The sequence below is a fragment of the Mustela erminea genome, chromosome 9, assembly GCF_009829155.1.
Source record: "Mustela erminea isolate mMusErm1 chromosome 9, mMusErm1.Pri, whole genome shotgun sequence".
Taxonomy (NCBI): domain Eukaryota; kingdom Metazoa; phylum Chordata; class Mammalia; order Carnivora; family Mustelidae; genus Mustela; species Mustela erminea.
The window spans coordinates 69,154,115-69,175,486 of record NC_045622.1 but is presented as its reverse complement, the minus strand read 5'-3'; the positions used below and the strand labels follow the sequence as shown (position 1 = coordinate 69,175,486).

The 21,372-nt window shown below is 39.5% G+C and overlaps 1 protein-coding gene across 1 annotated transcript in view; it reads right to left on the bottom strand.

Annotated features, from left to right (window-relative positions):
• Positions 1-537: 537 nt before the first annotated feature.
• The window catches only part of PDE3B (phosphodiesterase 3B), a 178,341-nt gene continuing 157,506 nt past the window's right edge, over positions 538-21,372 (bottom strand). The window contains exons 12-16 of the mRNA XM_032360189.1: positions 17,137-17,336; positions 9,279-9,482; positions 7,277-7,438; positions 3,719-3,974; positions 538-2,295 (exon numbers count right to left, since the gene is read on the bottom strand). Coding sequence (XP_032216080.1) covers positions 2,081-2,295; positions 3,719-3,974; positions 7,277-7,438; positions 9,279-9,482; positions 17,137-17,336 — 1,037 coding nt within the window. The 3' untranslated portion in view covers positions 538-2,080. The remainder of the gene's footprint in view (positions 2,296-3,718; positions 3,975-7,276; positions 7,439-9,278; positions 9,483-17,136; positions 17,337-21,372) is intronic.

Below are 21,372 nucleotides of genomic sequence, written 5' to 3'. Positions count from 1 at the left end.
GTCAGAGAGAGCATAAGCACGGGAAGTGGCAGGCAGAGGGAGAAGCAGGCTCCCCACTTGATCCAGGATTCCAAGATCATGACCTGAGCCAAAGGCAGACGCTTAATGGACTGAGCCACCCAGGCATCCCTTCTGGCAACTTTTCAAGTAAGATTGCATTTAATAGCACTGTGTATACTTAATATAGTCAGATTCATTTCTTAAAGTTTATGAATTTGCTTCAGCCAGGATACTTCTTAGTGTTTGGTCTACTTTAATATGTCAATTATTTAGCAAAGGATAAATTTAAAAGTTAAATTATTTAAAAATGAGTTCTCGGTAATAGTATTTTTAATAAAAAACATTCCTTTTGAGAAAATACATATCTTAACCCCCATACAAAATTTTAATAGGAAATCTGAGTCTCATTATGTATATGTGCACATGTGAATTTATACATGCGTACTTTCCAATAGCAGAAATATACTTATGGAGGATGCAAAATGTACACCAGGGAAATAAGAGCCTGGGATATATACATTTAAAGTGCAAACTCAATAAATTAGTTAAAATTTTATTACTCAGTAATGTGTGACCAGATTACAAATTATGTGGCAGTGGTAGCAAAAGTGGCAGGAAGGAACTTCACACACAACATGTCTAATAAATAAAGCTTGGTGATCCATTCAATATTATACAAAATCAAAACTTCAAACACTTCTAAAGATCTTTAATATCTTTGAGAAATGCCAAATATTCTAGGTAGGTAAGAAACTGCCTGACATTACATTTAAAAGAAATCATCTTAGAAAATTAATGGTTTTACTGTCTAAAAAGCCATTGATCCAAAATATGGTCTCCAAGAAAAAATAATTTAGTCTCCCATCCTGTTAGCATTTAGGCTATTCTTTAGATCATCAACAATCTTTCACGACTCAGGTACGTATCTGTACCCAAGGAGTTCATGAACATTGTAGATATGGTCCATTTTCTTTGCAATTAAGTATTCCTACCATTTTTTTTTTTTTTAAATTAGACTCACAGTTGGGTTAGCAGTACTCAGTAGTCCTAGGTCACTTCTGTCATATAGTCTCAAGGCAGCAGGAAATGAATAAGGATGGGCATCAGTTTTACAGTGACTAAACGCGTGACACCTAACATAGGATCCCGACATAAGCACATAATCCAATTATTCGCTGTGGCTTTCGGAGCTCCTCCTCTTTCTTTGATTAGACTTGAATTTATCTAATAAGGAGTAATGCTCATTTCATAAAAGGTTAACATCTTTAGGGCAATTCCTTTTCCTTCTGACAAATCTGTGTTTATATTAACTAAATGTTTAAAAGTATGAATCCTGAGCAACAGTAGTAAGAACCATTTTTGACTAAAGAAGAAAATCCCGTCATTGTTAACACCCGAAACAGCTTCAAAATTTCAAGCACGGAATGTTAATAAGTCAGTGAGACTGGAACTCAGACTTCTGATGTCCACGGCAAACCTGAATACTCCGAGCAGAAATCGAATACACGTAGAGGAGACACAACAGTAAGAAGCATCAGAGATCGATGCACCTGGATTCTGTTATACTTAACGAAGGTCAGTTTTTCATGGATAAACGCAGCTGGGAGCACAGCTCTGAGCAGTTCTTACACTGAACAGGCCCCTTGGAAAGGCAACACTGGATTCCTTTTTAGATGGGCACAGACTCCTCCCCACCCACCGCCAAAATGTTCAAAGACCTAAAAGACATGTTCGGGAAAAAAAAAAAACAATAGGAATCCTGTTTTCATGAAAGCAAAAAGTTCTGGCCACGCTGGAAACCGAAGTCACTTGAATTTTTAGTTCTAGCTACCATTCGTGAAAAGGAAGCGCTTACTACCAAAGCATCATTATGACAGAGCACTGGTGTCCCATTGAAGGCGTCCAGGCACAGCTTCGCGACGTGGGTCAGCGGGAGCCGCGCTCCAAGGGTACATGCGGAGTCCTCGTGGCGAGGAGCCTCTCACAGTGGCTGGGCCTGCCCCCGCAGGAATGGTCTGCCGGGGGTCCGCACACTGACCCCGGGCACAGCCCTCCAGGCTTCTTCCAAATGCCTTTTCTTTCATTCCAACGGCCTCTCCTCTTCTTCATCTGCTTCTTCAATGACCTGAATATCGTCTGCTTGAGGTAAGGAAGGATTTTCCGCCGGCAGTTTATTCCCATCAACTTTACATTTCTCTTCTTCCTCTATCATTTCCTTCCATATCTTGTGGTTTTCCGTGAGGTGGTGCATGAGCTGGCAAAATATTCGCCGTCTGCCTTTCCTCCTTTGCGGTTCTGCGAAATTTAAAAGCAATATATCATGATTGTAGCAATACAGTTCCCTCGTTCATTCACTAAACATCTGAGTGCCTGTTACGTTCCAGGCACTTATTTCAGGCACCGGGGTTGTAGTAATAAACAGCAAGACGGAAATAATCTGCACTGTGCAGCCCATATTCTAATGGAAAGACCCAGGTAAGCAACAGGAGAAGGGAAATGTGAGCTGGTGGTGTTATCAGATGAAAATAAAGCAGAGGAGGGGACCAGGGAAGACTGGGTGGAGTGCGAGGGGAGGAGGGGTCCTAAAGTTTCAAATGATAAATAGCAATGTGAAGTTCAACAACCTTTTTAGGATTTTAGGTATTGAATTAAACACCATTACCAAGGTTTCAGTGAATATAAATAATTTTTGGAAGCCAGTCAGCTTGTCCATGATGATGCGCAGAGGGTAGAGGCAGACGACGACTCCTCTTCCTGATGGTGTCCCTGAACACAGCTGAGGGGTGGGGGCAGTTCTTCCGAATTATGTTATCTGTTCTCATTTAGAGCATGCCTGGAATGCTAGGTATAATTTAAATTCTACTTTACTTGACAGAGAGCAGGAGAGAAAGGGAGAGAGCACAAGCAGGGGAGCAGCAGAGGGAGAGGGGGAAGCAGGCTCCCCACTAAGCAGAGAGCCTGATGTGGGACTTGATCTCAGGACCCCAAGGTCATGACCTGAGCCAAAGGCAGACACTTAACCAACTGAGCCACCCAGGTGCCCCCCTTCAATTCTAGTTTAAAGAGCAAATAACTGATTTCATTTATAGCTACAACAGTGACAAAATTTTTTTTCTCTATTTATGGTCACTGCTTTGTATAGAAAACTATGTCCCTACAGTTTGGCAATTCAAATCCATCACAGCCCTAAACTTGCTTCTCCCCTTAGAGCTAGAGAAGCTACATTTTCTCTTCTCCCAACTGTTGTGATCCACCTTCCCAGACACTAGGAAGGCAGTTTAGCAGGGGTGGGTGCACTAGCCATGCGAAGCACCTCACCTCACCAAGTCAGACATGGTGACAGCCCTACAGAGCATGCAAAGGCGAGGCCTCCTGCAGCAGACTGACCCAGAAGAGACAAAGACCAGGTGTGAACACATGAGCACGTCCCCCAGCATGCAGGAGTGACTCAAGAGCCCATTCAATCTGAACACTCAGAGAGTAGTAACTCAAGACACAACTCCCGAATCTGTATCTTAAAGATCCAGGGGCTTATTAGCTAGTTAAGCGTCTGACTCTTGAGTTCAGCTCAGGTCATGATCATGGGGTTGTGAGATCAAGTCCCACTTGGGATTCTCCCTCACCCTCTCTCTAAAACAAAACAACCCCCAAAAACAGAGATTAATGTTACTAATTGTAAATATCCATTTAAGAAATCACAGCATCCCTATATTCTTACTAGGATTTAGACTGTCTTCTATTTCTTCATCATCTGTATCTAATTCTTCACCATCTTCCTCATCGTAACAACTCTCAGTGTCCTCGTCCTCTTCTGCTTCTACCCACTGGCCCGGCAGCAAGCCAGCAGCGTCGTAGGAGTTACACAGAGGACCCACAATGTGGGTGATGAAAGATTCTTGGAGTTTTGCTAGTTGAGGTGAAGAACGATCCATGAAGGGACTGATGGGCAAACCGAGGTTTGCTTCTTCATCTCCCTAATCATTTTTAAAAGAAAAGTACATTTTTGAACTGTTGAAAGAATAACCACTGAACTTTCCTATTAATATTATCTTTTTTTAAAATATGCAGTCTACATCAAAATAATTATTACAAAGAAGTGTCTAATTACTCTGTCATTTCAACCGTAAGAATTTCTCAGATATCTTGAGAAATCCAAAGTAAGACTTTCACACCTCACCAATCAACCAAAATGATTAATGATCAGTGAACAAGAAAAAAACACACACACACAAAACAACAAATCTAACAATCTGAAAAATGTTATGTCTCTTTCTCTAGGGGGAGATAGTATCAGCAAGTTGTTGTACCTTAAATGCCCAGAGTTGAATTTTGCAAAAGCCTTTCAGCACCCTACCCGTTTCTAAGAGCAGAAGCAGAGGTATGGGCGGCTGAGATGAGGTGAGGAGTCGGGGTCCAACCGTCTGCCCGCCCACACCCTCCCCGTGGTCTCCAGGGCTTCAGGGAGTGTAATCTGAGATTAGACAGATGCCGTTTAAAAACCCTGCTTTTGCTACTTTCTACCAGATATGCGGTGTGGCGCATGCTCTATGCCCATTTCAGGTGTAAAGTCTTAAATAATCTACTTTACAAGATTGCTGTGAGGATGAAAAGCAATGTTGTATCAAGTATTTAGCATAGTACTGAGGATTCCCCAAATGGTCCTAGTGACCTTTTGGTTCCTAGTCTCTGAACTGGTGGGGAATGTATAAAGTCCAGAATGAACCGTGGGCAAGCAACGTCTATCTCCGATGTCCTGTGGAAACAACCAGAAAACTCTTCTAGTGACTGGCCCATTATCAAAAATCTATGATTTTACCTTCTGTGAGGAAGAAAACTGTTATTTACAGAAAAAGAAAAAGGAAAAAACAAACAAGCCTCAGTTGGGTTTATCCACAGGATTCTAGAATTTTGTAAGTTTGGCTTTTTTTTTTTTTTAATAGAAGTTTTGCTTTTCTTAACCCAAGGTACTTAAACGGCTATAAGAATATAAAGACAGGATAATTAAGATAATAAAAAGTTCAGCAAGATTAGAATTTTGCATCCATATGGGAAGGATGCTTAATAGCATAACCAGATTGTGAAAGCCTTCAAGACGACCCTGTGTGGTAGGACGCCAGATGACCTTTTTCTCCTTTAACATATGAATAATGAAACTTAAAAAGATTAAGTAAAACTGTCTGAAATAATGTTTTTTGTGACAGGTCTGGAATTATAGTAGCTGGCGTTTATTGAGCACTTATATGTCAGGAACTGTACTAAGAACTTAATTAATTCACCTAATTCTCATAGCAACCTTATGAACTAGATACCATCAAATATTCCTATTTTATCAATGAAGAGAGGTCAACTAACTTACTTAAGGTCACATTGCCAGTGAAGAAGAGAACCCAGGCTTCAACCTCAAGCATGTTTTCCCACTTTAATAAGAATTCTATATACTTTAAAAATATATTATAAATAGGGGCACCTGGGTGGCTCAGTGGATTAAAGTCTCTGCCTTCGGCTCAGGTCATGATCCCAGGGTCCTGGGATCCAGCCCCACATCAGGCTCTCTGCTCAGCAGGAAGCCTGCTTCCCTTTCTCTCACTCTGCCTAATTGTGATCTCTGTCAAATAAATAAATAAATATTTATATACATACATACATATATATATATATATATATATATATCATAAATTGGGTCTAAATGAACTTTTCTAATGTTCTTTGAATTAGTGAGTCTTCTAAAGTTGGCATATACTACTACTGCTTTTTTGTTACTTCTGTTTGCACAGAATATAAAGATGGCGCTTTCCTTAATGTAAAATTCATCTTTTGTGAATATGAGCTGAAGCCCAAGGCCGGCTTCAGCCATCTTTGAGAATGAAGATGGTAACATGCAAATAGTATACTGCAATCTCTAGGTGAATATTTATAACCATTTTCATCTCCAAATTATATATAATTTAGTTCAAATGTATCAAAATGGTAAAATATTAATAATCTTGGATCCTTATGTATTCCCATGGTTTTTTCACAGCACAGTGTTTTATAACTTGTAAACAGCCCTAGGGTGGGTGAAAGACACTACACGTTCACTATTCAATACACCCCGGATGTAACAAGCTAGAACGGGTAAATATGCAGTTTATGGGGTCAAGTTCATCACCCCTGCTGGAGTAGCAACTCATAGTAAGAAAACTCTGTCTCAAAGGCCTCATTTGGTAGACCTCTTGATCTTGCCTGATTATTAGGGTCAACAAGGATTCCCAAGGAACGCAGCTCCAAAGTCAAGATGTATCTGGTAATTTGGAAATAATGAAATGCTGGCTTGTACCTCTACATTGTAGGGAGCTTAAGAATTGGACCAAAAAAAAAAAAGACAAAGATTCTGCAAAGTGGTACTGAAACCAGTAACCAGAGGTTTTGTAATGCTTAACTTTTTATGTTAACTGTACCTTTTTACCCGAATCTGCTTGTTCTTGGCACACAGCTTGCTACCATGTTTCCACTGCGACCCTCCCTACTTCCTAATTTCCTTTCCTTGACTTCTGCCATCACACAGCTCTTCTCCCACGTACGCACATCCTTTTCATTTGCCTTATGTGCTCAGACTCTCCGCTGGCCTGCCACTCCAGGTGCGGCCGCCTCTCAGGTGAACTCCTTGATGCACACTCAGCCTCTCTGTGACCAGCTCCGCTGCGTGTGGGGCACACAAAACTGAGTTCCCTTATAGGAGTAGTATGTGAAAGATTTTAAAACTGGGAAGAGCTTGTTTTTAATCTCCAAATCTTTAAAAACCACGAAAAACCTACTTTATCCCCATTTCTAGCCCTCAAATGTCCAGCTGCCTACGCCTGCCACAACCAGGACTTTTACCCAGTTGATGTTTTTTAAGGCAGGCAGGCAGTCTTTCTAGAGCGGAGTTGAAAACGGGTTGATATTCTCTAAATATCATACCCTGAGTCAATAAATAAATACCCTGAATCAATTGAAAATCCAGGTTTATCTGGAAATAAACCATCCAAAGTCATGGGCACTCAGGGTTTTAAGAGCCCTGACCTGTAGCCTCAAGGGACATTCGACCCATGTCAGTTGGGAATGAGCTATTTTTTAAATTTTTATCAGTGAAAAGGAGCTGAGAAAATACTAAGAGCAGTGCAAATTCTACAATTTCTAACTGTTTTTGGTCAAAGTAAGCAGGCTTCCAACATTTAATGTAGCTATCCAAATCCCGAAAACTAATGCCTTCGGAGGGCAGCTCTCAAAAATCCCGCCCGTCTCACATTGAACTTACCTGCTCATAAAACTCATTGACAATGCCTTCTGTCCATTTCAAATGCAAGTCCCGAACTTTGGCGGGGCCATTGATGTCTGCCAGCTTGATGCACACTTGGCATACTAAGAGGCGATCACTCTCATTGCTCCATTCTATACCACTGCTGTTTACATCATTGGCCTATTTTGGAAAAACAGTTATTTTAGGTTCTGAGGGCACAGGAGTTTTGTTTTAACCAAATTATCTTAAAACTGCTTCCTATCTAAATTACAGGAAGGACTATGGGTTAAATATCCCTTTGAAGTGTCATAATTTTGCTTCACTGGAGGCAGAACACCATAAAAACGTAACCATGGGTTTCAATATTTGTGATTACCACGGAAAATTGTAACATGTGCATATAACATGTGTTAATATATAATATACACTACATTTCTATGTGTATGCAAAACATTGATAAATCATTTAAAAATTGTAACTAATTCTACTTTTAAAAAGAACACTTAGTATCTACAGAGAAGTAAGTAGGCTTCAGCTGTGAAAGGAAAATATGATATAGTTGAAAGAACATAAGTCTTAAAAGCTGATCCCTCTGGTTTCAAATCCTGAATCAATGATTTACTCATTGTATAATAATAGAAAAATCACTTATCCTCCTTGAATCTAACTCTCTTCATCTCTAAAACAAGAAAAGTAGTACCAATCTAGCCATATTACCATGAGGATTAATAAACGAAAAATGCCTTGTTCACAGTAAATGTTAAATACTAACACGGTTATTTATCATCACTAATTAGGAGAATTACTCTGCCTTTCAAAAACTCAAATTTCCTTTTGTAAAAGAATGAAATAAATGGGCCAGATCAGTGGCTTCTGAACTTTGGTTTGAGAATAGTTTTTTGGGCACCAAATCCTTTTGTCAAAGGAATATTTATTTAGACCACCACTATCAAACACTTGAAAGTTTGGAGAGCTTTTTGGATTGAAACCATGTAGGAGATCCAGAGCCCCACTCGGCATTTTCCTGAGAGACTATGGAATAGAAACTTCCGAGAAGCACAGATTCAAGAGCATTGGACTAGGTGATCTTTTACCTGTGAAATCTTCTACTACTCTTAGCACTTGAATGAATTTTATTATTAAATAAAAGTTAACAGAGCTCCACAACTATAAAACAATTATAAAGGCATATGGATTTCTTGCTGATTATTTTTTTAGAAGTATTTTATTAATATCATGACAGCCCCATATAGGGTCTCCACCCAGGGGGTTAAATCTAGTATTCCTTTGTTATCAGTTCCTCTACCCGGAGGGTACACCTTTCCTTTACGTCACAAATATCATCAAGGAAACAAAGGCTTCCTGCCGGCCAAAGAGGGAGCGCCTTCCCTTCACCATCTATAAAGTGGCGGTTCTCAGCAGTTCTCCACCCCTAAAACTGGAGGGCAGTGTTTCTCAATATGAATGTGAATTCCTGACCGCGGGGACTTCACCTGTTCTCTACTCATTCTTAGCTGGCGCTACTGCCATTACAGGGCAGCTCCCAGGCAGTTGTCAGATGAACGCATTATTCTCCAGTGGAAGAGTGGAGGGTACTTCTCACCCACACCAGCCAGTTTAACACGAACAGAAAGAAGGGATTAACAGGAGAAGTGAGGAAAGCATTAACTGGCTTCTGAGAAACCCATCTTCAGTTTCACAAAGTACCTTACATGGCACTGCACAACTTTCTCCAGTGTGCCTCTAAAAGCTTTTGATATCATGAATTGGCTTATCACCATGAGAAAGAAAGTTGTAAGTCGACATGTTGAAAGGTAGCAAGTGATAGTATGGTTAGGATGTGTTATAATAAAAAGTTATTTTAAAAAATATTGACACATATATTGACTCCCATCAGATATTATTACTTTATGAGTAGTACTAATTCTAGCTTAACATTATATTAAAAAAAAAACTTATCAGTAATACTGACAATAGTGATTTCCATCAGTAAAACCAGACACTAAGTTGTATCACAAACCTTGGCGTTGAATTCAGCAAGGAAATCAAAATGCTTTTTAAGATCTGTGGCAAGGATTGCTTCAATTACTAAAAAACGAAAACGCTTGAATTCCACATGATCAAGATTAAGAAGGAAGTTGTATTCTGGGCGAGAGAGATACAGATTCCAAGCTGATGCAGCATGATGATTTTCTAGAACAGATCTGTCGTTGTACAAAACTGCCTGAAAAGTAATAAAAAGGAGTCAGGCATCTCAGAGATACTAATCTTTAATAATAAACAGAGTTAGGCTAGAAGAATATAAATAATGAGTAGTTACTCCTTGCTGAACATTTTAATATCTGTAAAGAAGGGTTGTGATAATTTTCTAAATGGGGTTACTGAAGTACAAAAAGGGTAAGGCATACCTCTCCAGCAGATATATCTAGTAAGTGAAAGGGCAATTCGCTCCAAAGTTCATCTTCCCAGATACCATGCTGCCCTCAAGAGATGTAAAGCTGAAGGGCGCCTGGGTAGCTCAGTGGGTTAAGTCTCTGCCTTCAGCTTAGCTCGTGATCTCAGGATCCTGGGATTGAGCCCCGCATCAGACTCTCTGCTTAATGGGGAGTCTGCTTCCCCCCTCTCTGCCTGCCTCTCTGCCTACTTGTGATCTCCTTCTCTGTCAAATAAGTAAATAAAATCTTCAAAAAGATGTAAAGCTGAAATTTGAGGTCTACTTCACTGAATCCATGAACCTTCTTAGATAAAGCTGCTATCAGTGAAGTCATTAGAGAGAGAGCAGGTTTAGGGACATGTTTCTTGTCTTCAGCGAGCATGCAATCCAAGAAAGGTGCTGATGACCAGAGACGAGGAAGCAGGAACACTGTCCCTGATGAGCAAGAGTCCTGCATGTCCCAGAAGGACACATTCCCACATTACAACCCTGACACAGTGCCCAGGAATAAGAGAAGCACGAAACAGGTAAAAACACATCCTTTGGTTCAGCTGGTGTGCCACTCCACCTCATTTCAGTGCAAGACCCTCCCTACTCTAGAACTTTGGAATACAGACTGTAAAAACCAGTGGCTTAGGGGCACCTGGGAGGCTCAGACATTAAGTGTCTGCCTTCGGTTCAGGTCATGATCCCAAGGTCCTGGTGTCGAGCCCCGCATTGGGATCCCTCCTCAGCAGGAAGCTGCTTCTCCCTCCCCCATTCCCCCTGCTTCTGTTCCCTCTCTTGCTGCGTTTCTCTGTCAAATTTGCTAAAATACGGTGCTAGTTGGATTTTTGTTCTTTTATATGTATGCTGTTGTCATTCTTTCAGGAATTTTTTTTTTTTTTTTCCATTTTACCATGGTACTCCATGTGCAGATTTTTGGTGTTTTCTCCCCATTCAACTTCTCTGGCACCTGCTGAACCCCTTCAATCTAAAGACCATCTTTTTCTGGAACTCCAACAGTCAGTTCATGACCTGTGGAACTCCTGGAACTCCAACAGTCAGTTCATGACCGGTCCGCTGTGATCATTCATCAGTGGACGAATGGATAAAGATGTGGGGTGTATGTGTGTGAGAGAGAGAAATGCAATATTTATTTAGCCATGAGAAAGAAGGTAGGTAAATCCTGCCATTTGAGACAACATGGATGGACCTTGAGAGCATGATGCTAAGTGAGTTGAATCAAAAAAGACATACTGTATGGTACTTCTTATATGTGGAATCCTAAAATGGTGAACTCATGGAAACACAGACAAGTTTACCAGAGGGTGGGGTAATTGGAGAGATGTTGGTCAAAGGGTACAAACTTGCAGTTATAGGATGGAAAAGTTTTGGCGATCTAACGCCCAGCACTGTGATTATAGTTAATAGTATTATTATAGTTAATAGTACTATATTATATACTTGGAAAGTTGCTAAGAGACTAGATCTTAAATGTACTCACCATAAAAAAGATAGGCTATTAGGGGACATGATGGTAGTATTACAGTGATGTGTGTATCAAATGAACATGCTGTGTGCCTTCGAATTAACACATTGTTACATTATCAGTTATAGGTCAAAACAAAAGGCATTTTATACTAGCCTTCTAACAACTTCCAAATATCAAGCTCAAAGAGAAAGAATAAGCTTCAAAGACTCCCTAAGGAGTTGATTTATATTTAATAGTGATTTCATTAATTCATAATCAAATCTGATGAAAACTGGTGAATTATTAGAACAGCTTTGTCTATTCAGGAAGAAGTCATCAAACTTCCATCTCAGTACAGCACAATATATAATAAGTGTCCTATCCAGCTAGCTGACTTAATAAACTCTTGGCTAGCAACATCAGTAAAAGAAGTAAGTTCAGAATTTCTTCACCGTTCAAACTGCCCTTCGAAATTACCAAAGAAATATACAATAGGGGCATAAAAATAGGAATCGATATTAAAATCTAGACGTTATCACCATAGTGGAAACTTCAGTGGGGATACTGGATACATGGGGAAAGTGGGACTGGATGGAGGAGAGGTCAACTAAGTTAACACATGAGAAGGAAAAACCCACCTGGGGAGTAAGTGGAAGGAGTGCCCTGCTGGGCCCCAATAAACCCACGACCTCCCAGATAATGAGAGACAAACAATCATGGAGCAGTAAGTAGGAGACAAATGTCCGTTCCACTTTAGGAAGAATACTGGCTGAAGACATGGAACAATAAACCAACCCTAAACTCGGTGAGAAAACCATTCCAGGTAAAACAGGAAGCCTCAGCGGGCATTTACTGAGGGCTCTCTGATGATGACGGAGACGGAAGACCACGCCCAGCTAGTTTGGAGCTGCAGCAACTGACGTGCTTGGACTTTGTGCTAAAGCATCTTGACCCCTGCTTTCTCCAGCTAAGGGATTCCCTCCCTTCGCATCACAGGCACATCTTTAGTTTGGCAAAGCAAATTAGGTGATGATCCCAAACTGCTTTTTACCCTCTTTTTGAGTTGGAAAGATGAAACAGGGTTTAATACAAACTGACAGAATAAATCTTAACAAATAATAAACACCTTTCGATAAATGAAAAGAAAGCCCAACAGACATAGCAAAGGCTTAGAGCACAAAAAGGAAGAGGCTGACAAATGTGTGACCAAATGTCCCCTTTTGAAACAAAAGAGACGAGGAAACATTAAAAAGTCACTAGGTTATACTCATGAGATTAAAGAGAGTACTTCCAAAAAGTAAAAAATCTTGGATTAAGAAAAATTGTTTTCATGTAAAAAAATTTTTAAGAAATCCAATAGAGGTAGTAACTCAGGTGCTACAGGAAAAAAAAGCAGCTAGTTTTAAATGGGGGGCGGGGTGGGGGGAGAGAAAGAGAAAAGGTATTTCTCCTTAAATAGTCAGGATGAACAGGACTCCTTTATCCTCAAGTTCTGGGTTTGTTCAAAAATTTCTGATAACCCTGTATCTTCTAAGATCCTTAGTTTTCCTTATCACTCTTATTTTGCTAAGACATGTTTTTTAGGGGTGAGTGGGTACATGATTTATTTCACCTCTGTATATCTGAGATTCTCTTCATTTTTGCTCTTACACTCAGCTGTAGCTTAGCGGGATACAGAAATCTAACTTGAAAATAGTATCTTTAGGCCAGCACTCCCCTTCCCCTCCCCTCCCTGGGTTACTTTTTCCCTAGCTCGGACATCATAATCATCTCTCTCTCTGCCTCCTACATACGCTATTTACTCTTCTTCTTCCTTTTCTGGAATGTACGTTCTATGGGAGCAGAGATGTTTTTTGGCCTGTTTTGTTCAGTAATGATGCCTAGAATAGTGCCTCTCCCCCAGTAGGCATCCAATATTTGTTAATTCCAGGACCCTCGAGCATCCATTGTTGCTAAAATATGGTGCCAGTTGGGTTTTTGTTTTTTTTGTTTTAATTTTTTAAAAAAAGATTTCATTTATTTATTTGACAGAGATCACAAGTAGGCAGAGAGGCAGAGACAGAGGGGGAAACAGGTTCCTTGCTGAGCAAAGAGCCCAATGTGGGTCTCAATCCCAGGACCCTGAGATCACGACCTGAGCTGAAGGCAGAGACTTAACCCACTGAGCCACCCAGGCACCCCAGATTATTGTTCTTTTATATGTATATTGGTACTCCATGTGCAGATTTTTGGTGTTTTCTCCCCCATTCAACTTCTCTGGCACCTGCTGAGCCCCTTCAATCCAAAGACTGTCTTTTTCTGAAACTCAAACAATCAGCTCATGACTTGGTCCACTGTGTCCCATTTTTCCCTTCCTGATATTTTCCATCTCCTTCTCTTTCTACTCTGCATTCTGGCAGAGGTTACTTCCAGGGCTTGTACTGAATTTTTAGATTTTTTTTTTTTTTAGTAATATTTTTAGTTCCTAAGAGTTCTAACTTGTTCTCTGATGTTTCCTTTTTCATAGCTTGCTGTTCTTAGAAATGCAGTGTTTCTCAAATTCTGAGAATTCGTTTTTTAAAAACTTACCAGTTTTTCTACTCCCTAGATTTTTTTTCTCCCCTATAGTTGGTTACCCTGTCCATTTTTAAACTTTTCTTTCCAAGCTACTGGTTAATGTTCTGTCTAGTGATCCTTGGGTTATCTATTGATATTTTTAAAAAAGAGAGAGAGAGAGAGAAGATTCTCTTCTGTTTAGTGTTGAGTCTCTTTAATTTGGAAAGATGAGTAGGAACCCTATGGATGTGGATGGTGTTTGTTACTTAGTAGGTTCTGCTCTACAGTTATGAGACCAGACACCAGCTGTTAAGTTTCCAAAATGAGAAGGATTTACTCTGGATTACTAATACTCACAACTAGTAATTCTTACTCTCTTCTGGCAGTTTCCTTCAATATCTAAGAGATGAGTTTTCTGCCTGGAGATTAAGTGCAGGGTTGTAGAAGCTTTATTTAAAGATGTGTAGTGTAGGTGTATAGGGACTGGGGTGCACGTGCACGTGTGTGCGTAGCAAGCCAGGGCAAATGGAGGAGTCTCTCTAGAGTTCACTTGAGCTGTATCCACCTCTAGTCTACTTTCACTTCTCCATATCATCTGTTTTTCATTTTCCAGAAACAGAAATTTCTGGAAAACTCTTTAAGCTTCTGATGATAATACCCTTCCCCACCTATTCGTCTGTTACAATGAGGAGTCAAATGCATGTGTTTAGTCACCACCTTGATCCATATTTTGGGGGATAAACTGTTTATGAGTGTCTCCAATTTACAGATTTCATCCTCAAATTACATTTTCTTTTACCCCAAATATCATGAAAATATTCTCAAACTCTAATACTTCAGGCACCATTCCCCATCTTTCAGCCAGTTTTCATTTGGAAATAGCTCAGAAATCTCGTAGAATTTTAATACTGGCATCTCTTCAGGATAAACCTAAGTGTTTCATGTTCTTTCATAGCAAGAATTTAAAACAATCCTCCTATACCTTCCCAGCGTCCTTTCCTTGCCAGGAGAATGGAGAAAACTGTTTGATCCAGTCGGTGGTATTCTATACTACTACTGACGCAATAACATTTTTCACTAATTGTGGCCTAATTAGACCCACTGAGCTTCCCAGGATGAGAAGATCTACTAATTACCTAATAAACACGCCTCAGGCTTTCACAGAAGGGTCCTTATCTCACACGCACTAGCAGAAGGTCTCACGAATTTCATTACTTTAGGAAGAACAGGATATTTCAGACAAACTAGCAGTCCTGCAGAGCAAAGAAATCAGGCATCCTTCAACATTCAACAAATATTTACTAAACAACTTTTATGTGTCAGGCACTATTCTAGGTGTTAGGGAATAAGGCAAAATCCTTATTCTCAGGAAAACATATTCCACTGAGGAGAGACCCGTCATAAACAAAACAGACGGTATGCTGAATAATCACTGCTGTGGAAAACAAAGCAGGGAAGGAACATAAGGAGCTCCAGGAGGGGCTCGTGGATTGTTACACGGAACTAGTGACAACACGAACACGTAGATATGCGGGGAGAGAGCACTCCGGGCAGGGAGGACGGAAGTGGAAAGGCCCTCAGAAAGGGAGTGTGCATGCCTGGGATACAGAAGAAAACAGCCAGGAGGCCACTGAGGCTGGACATGGGTGAATTAAAGCAGAAGAATCAACCCCCGAGCCATTACAATGACTTTTACTAGGAGTGAGGTGAATGCCACTGGAGGGTCTGGAACAGAAAGTGATGTAACGCACAACAGAGCTACTCGCATGCTCTGGGTTGAGTACAGACCCACGGGCAGTGAGCAAGGACTGGGTGGAAGACCATCCCTTCTCAACAGCTGAATGCCCTGTCAATTTCCTGTCCCTTCCCACACTTCCCATCGCTTCCTCTACTGGCTGTCTTTAACATTGAGAAGTTAGAAATTACATGTATTACTGGTATTCTATCCAGACTTCACGTTTTTATTTTGATTAGGACAACAGTTTCCAGCATCTAACTTGTAGGGATGACTTTCAGATATCATTGGTTTATCTGCAACAATGCAGCAGTAACACTGGAGTGCCCCCACTCATCATCCCTTCGGAGGAGAGGTAGTAAGTCGGACTCACCTGTACTGGAAGGCCATGAAAGATCTAAAGCCGAGAGCAGAAGAGAAAAGTTGGTAATCTCTGTCTATAGGACACCTGATTCAGGAGCCTCCCAGACACACGAAATAGCAACCCTCCATTTGCTGTCCCTTTACCCTTAATCATATCCAGTCTGTATTCTGAAGCTCAGAAAGATAAGGGTTACTCACCTAAGATCACACGGCTAATGACTGGGTAATCAGAAACTGAACTCGGGTCTCTCAATCTTAAGACCAGTGCTTTTTGCTCTGTGTCCCTTCTGTCCAGATCCCCAATTCCCCACAAGCCCAGGTTTTTAAAGATGACAGTGTGAAGTGAGAGAGAGAGAGTACCTCCGCCTCCTGGAGAACGTGAGGAGGCGTGGGCTCCTTCGTTTATAATCTCTCCCACAGCTGTTCTTAGAAAGTAGACAAATATTAATATCTAGACTGAAATTCATTAAAAAGTTACCTATGGAAATCATGGACTATTAATAAAGTGCCACAGGAGAAACGAATTATGTGGCATTTTTAACCCTCTCTCCCTGTCTCTGAATCCTGTTCTTGTTCTGGCTAGAGAACTGATCTCCTCTGTTTTAAACAGTGAGAGTGTGGGAGAGAAATGGGTGAAGAGCGACACAGGATGGCTACAGAAGATGAAAAAATCAGAAGTGAGGTTTACACACAGAGTGGTGAAGACACAAGATGAATTCAGCAAGCTGAACCAACTACTTGTCCTTTGTAAGGCATGCAGTTAGAAGCAAAGATGACATTTCAGGAATCACCAGCCTAAACAAACACCCACGACCACTTAAAACCACGGATTTAGTTCCAAGCCTGAAAGTGTAAAGCGCGTGGGAACTCCTACCTCTTATGCAAATTTTGACGGTAAAGGAACCTTGCACCTTATCAGCTGTACTGGGTACAAAAATAACGTGGTACTAGAAGGAATGTTTACATACACTAACATATGCAGCGTTACGAGCTTTAGAGTGAGTCTTGAGGAAAAAAGAGGACATCAAGGAAAATGATAGTTCCTCATCATTACACTTTCAGCCATGGAAAGGAAGAAGAATCAGGCTTACATCTAGTTAGTCTCATCAATTTGATCAAAGGCAAAAATACTGGCAGCAAGGATTCCAGAATTTCATATTTTGAGGTAGGAGAAGGTAATTTTTTCTTCACTCTTTTGCACATTTTATGTCAAGGCCATGTGTTAAAACCCAATTAATTACAGTGCACATGGAATGGTTACCTGATTCAGCTGAAGGGTGGATTACAAAAGGATATATACAACACCCTTCTGAAATTTCAGAATCACTCTTGTAACTTTCTGAAACAATATTTCCTACCTGAGGGGCATTTGTAGCCACCAGAAATGCATTTGTCCTCCCTGGGTGATCATAATCGTGCATGGCAGCCGCCACATAGAGAGCCATCAATTCCAGCGCAGGAATGTTTGAAGAAAGGCAACCATAGCTGTCATCTGGAATAGAGCAGCTCCTCGAAGAAATGTAAGCAATTTGTCCAGGGCTCATTCTACCACCAGAATCTGAGGAACAAGCAAAATAAACCAGCATTACATATTACTTCCTCACAAAATGAGACTGAGGAGGGGATTCCCCACAGGTAATACGATTATTTCTCTTGTTGATTAAGCTAAGAAATAAACTATTTATAAACAAAGACTTAAAACAAAATATTCTCTCCAACATACATGCTCCCAGAGAAGAAAAAGGTTGAACATTGATGCTACAGTCACTTACTTCATAAGACACTATGAGACTTTTATGATGTTCTCTTATTAGGCTAATAATAATTTTTACAAACCTCTGGTTTTCTTAACACTTATTATTTAAGAACTAGAGATAATGGCCAGCACACAGAAAGTTAACAGGATAAAGCAATCTAGAGAATAAAATTTTGTGAAAACTGTATGGAGATTTAGGAATTTAATGTATTAACAAACTAAGTTTCTCAGCATAGGATGCTTTTCAAATCCTACCAGAGAGATTAACATTTCATTTGTAGCCCTGATTACAACTCCTTTTCCCCTTCTCTTTTTCTTTCCCTTAGAAGACAATGGCAAGAAAAACTGGAAAATGAGAAGATGTAGAAAACTGAAGAATGTCTCATAATTCTCTTTTTATCCTCTAGTTAGGAACAATATTTTCACAATCAACACCATACTTTCCATGCTTTAGTATCTTACCACTGATTTTTTTTTCTTGCGTTTTTGTGGCTTTATCTATTCAGATGGTCATTCTATTAATTTTGCTGAAATGATCTTAATAGGAAGTATATGGAGGAAAAAATAATCCATATTTAGAGTAAAACCACAAAGATATTAGAGAGACAGGAGATTTCACTGACTGCATCGGTGGAAACTAGGAATAATGTTCTGGCTTGTCAGAGTCCAAAATAATCTTCATCATAATTTATTTCATTCAGTATTTGCCATCACATGAATTTTTTTTTTAAGATTTTATTTATTTATTTGACAGAGATCACAAGTAGTCAGAGAGGCAGCTAGAGAGAGAGAAGGGTCCTGGCTCGAGCCCAGGATCCTGGGATCATGACCCAAGCTGAAGGCGGAGGCTTTAACCCACTGAGCCACCCAGGTGCCCCCAAATGAATTTTTTAACATAATGACTTTAATATACACTAGTGATAATTATAGAGATACCTCATTATTTTTGTCGTTTATAACATTTTTATTTAAATTGAGTTTTAGAATCACCCACACTAGAACTTTAAAAAAATAATTATAAAAAATTAAGGCAGTTAAATGCATAAAGATATATTTAACATTCAAATTTCTAATAAGACGTAGTTATCAACATCAGCCAATAATTTGAATTTTCCTTATGTTATATGCATTCTGGGCCTCCCTAGAATTATAAAGACACATATAAAATAACAAAAATGGCAAAAGACATCCTTTTAAAACCCAGTTACTTAAAACTGACTTATTAGGACTCTAAGATGTATATTCGGTTTTGGTTTTTGTTAACATGAAATTAATACTATGAAAAATAAAATAGCTGGCAAGGACATTTCAGCATAATTATCATAGATCCCATTTGTTTACTTTCTTTCAGAAAATGGTGATTCTTTTAATTGGCTGATCAATTTAAATGGAGGCCTCAGTAAAAGGCATCCAGACTGGAAGAGAAGTGTATAGGGTAAACCCTGAGAGTTTTCCCCACTTTTTGTACCAACCATAAGTGCCTGATGTAAGCTTTGCTCTCCCAGGTACCCATTTCAAAGAAGCACCACTTCAAAGACGCTGATCTCGAAGAAACACCCTGCCAGCCTCCCTGTCTAGATGCACAGCCAGGCCACTTCTGTTTTAAAAATCTTGGTTGATTTCAATAACTGACCATTTGGGCTGCTGGTTTTTTCTCTACCCAAGCTTTAAATTCCTCCTCTTACGCTTTAAATTCACCAATAAAGTGTGAGCCACTGAAACCCCCCACTCTTGACCTCAAACCTCAGACATGTTTACCTGCATGCACGACTGTGCGTGTTCTCTCCCTCTCCCGCCCCGTGACCTCTCTCTCTCTTCTCCTGTGACCTTGCTCTGTGGTCCTACTTATGCTGTGTAATTTTCAATTCCTTTAAGTAATAACCCCCTTTGTTTTTTTTTTAAGTTTCTTGATGGTAATCACTAAAGGGCATCTTGTAATCATAGTAACCACAAGAGCTGGTCCAGCCCCAACAATGGTTATTGACAGGCTGAGACCAGCACACAACAAAGAGGTAAAACTATCTCTGCTTAGAGTTGACATGCTCTTGTATATAGAAAAATCCTAAGAAAGCAACTAAAAAACTATAAGAACTAATAAAAGTGATCAAGATTGCAGGATAAAAGATCAATATGCAAAAAATCAATTATTTTTATATATGATAGCAATGAATAATCAAAAAATGAGCCCCCAAACCCATCCCATTTACACTAGCATCAAAAAGAATACAATACTTAGGACTAAACTTAAAAGAAGTACAAAACCAGTATTTTGCAAATTAAAAAATATTGTTGAAAGAAGTTAAAGAAGACTTAAATAAGTGGAAAAAACACCCATGCTCATCGACCAGAAGACTTAATACTGTTAAAACAGCAATACTTTCCCAAAATGATCTACAGATTTCATACAATCCCTATCAAAATCCTAGCTGGGTTTTTTTTTTCTTTCTTTTTCTTTGGTAGAAATTCACAAGCTGGACCTCAATCCATACGGAAATACAAGAAGAGAACCAGAAGAGCCAGAACAATCTGGAAAAAGAACAAAGTTGAAGGACTTAAACTTACCAATTTCAAAGCTTACTAACAAAGCTTTAGTAATGAAGATAATGTACTGGTATGAGGACAAACAAAAAAATCAATGGAATAAAACTAAAAGTCCAGAAAGAAACCCTCATATTTGTGGCCAACTGATTTTGTACAAGGGTGCTAAGACCATGCTGAAGAGCCATTTCTGTGCCCTGCATGATGTTAGCCTTTTTCAGATATTGTTTCATTTAATGCTCACATCTTATAAGGACGAAATTGATTTTGTAACATTTAAGAGCCAACTATGTGGAGTATATATTAAGAACTCTTTTCAACAAATGGTTCTGGGACAACTGGATATTCATGTGCAAAAGAAAGACCTCTTTTATCCCCCAAATTAGTTCCAGTGGGTCACAGACCTAAACTTCCTATAACTATGAAACTCCTAGAAGAAAACAAAGGAGTAAACCTTCATAATCTTGGGGGAGGCAAAACCCTTCTTTGGTATGATACCAAAAGCATGAGTAAAATAAGAAAAAGATAAATTAGACTTCATCAAAATTTAAAATGTTTGTACTTCAACAGACACCATCAAGAAAGTAAACAGACAACTTACAGAATGGGAGAAAATAGCTGCAAATCATAAATCTGGTAAGGAACTTATATCTAAAATCTACAAAGAACTCCTAGACCTCAATAATAAAAAGATAAAGGACCAAATTTGAAAATGGTTGAAAGACATGAACAGACATCTCTTCAAAGAAGACAGACAAACGGCGGGGCATTCAACATTATTAGCCATGAGGTAATGTAAATCCAAACCGCAATGAAATACCACTTCGCAGCCACTTGAATGGCTATCAGAAAGATAATAACAAGTGGCAGCAAAAAATTGGATTGTTGGTGAGAAAATAAAATAGTGTAGCCACCCTGAAAACATTTTGACAGATTCTCAAAATGTTAAGCACAGAATCATCTGATGACCCAGGAATTCTGCAGCTAAGAATGTGCCCAAGAGAAATGAAAACGTATCCACACAAAAACTAGTACAAGAATATTTATAGCAGCATTATTCATAATAGTCCCAAAGTAGAAAGAACCCACAAGTCCACCAATGTTTGGATGGTAGGAGAATGAGAAAGAGGAAGAAAAAATTTCCTTATTATATAAAATAAATAGCAATGAGGAAAATGCATCTGGCTATTATAGACTTCACTTCTGAGACTGGTCACATAGCTGGACCTCAGATTTCTCATCTTCTTATTCCATCTTCCCTTTGTCCTCCGCCAGCATCTCTACTGATCATGGTACTCTG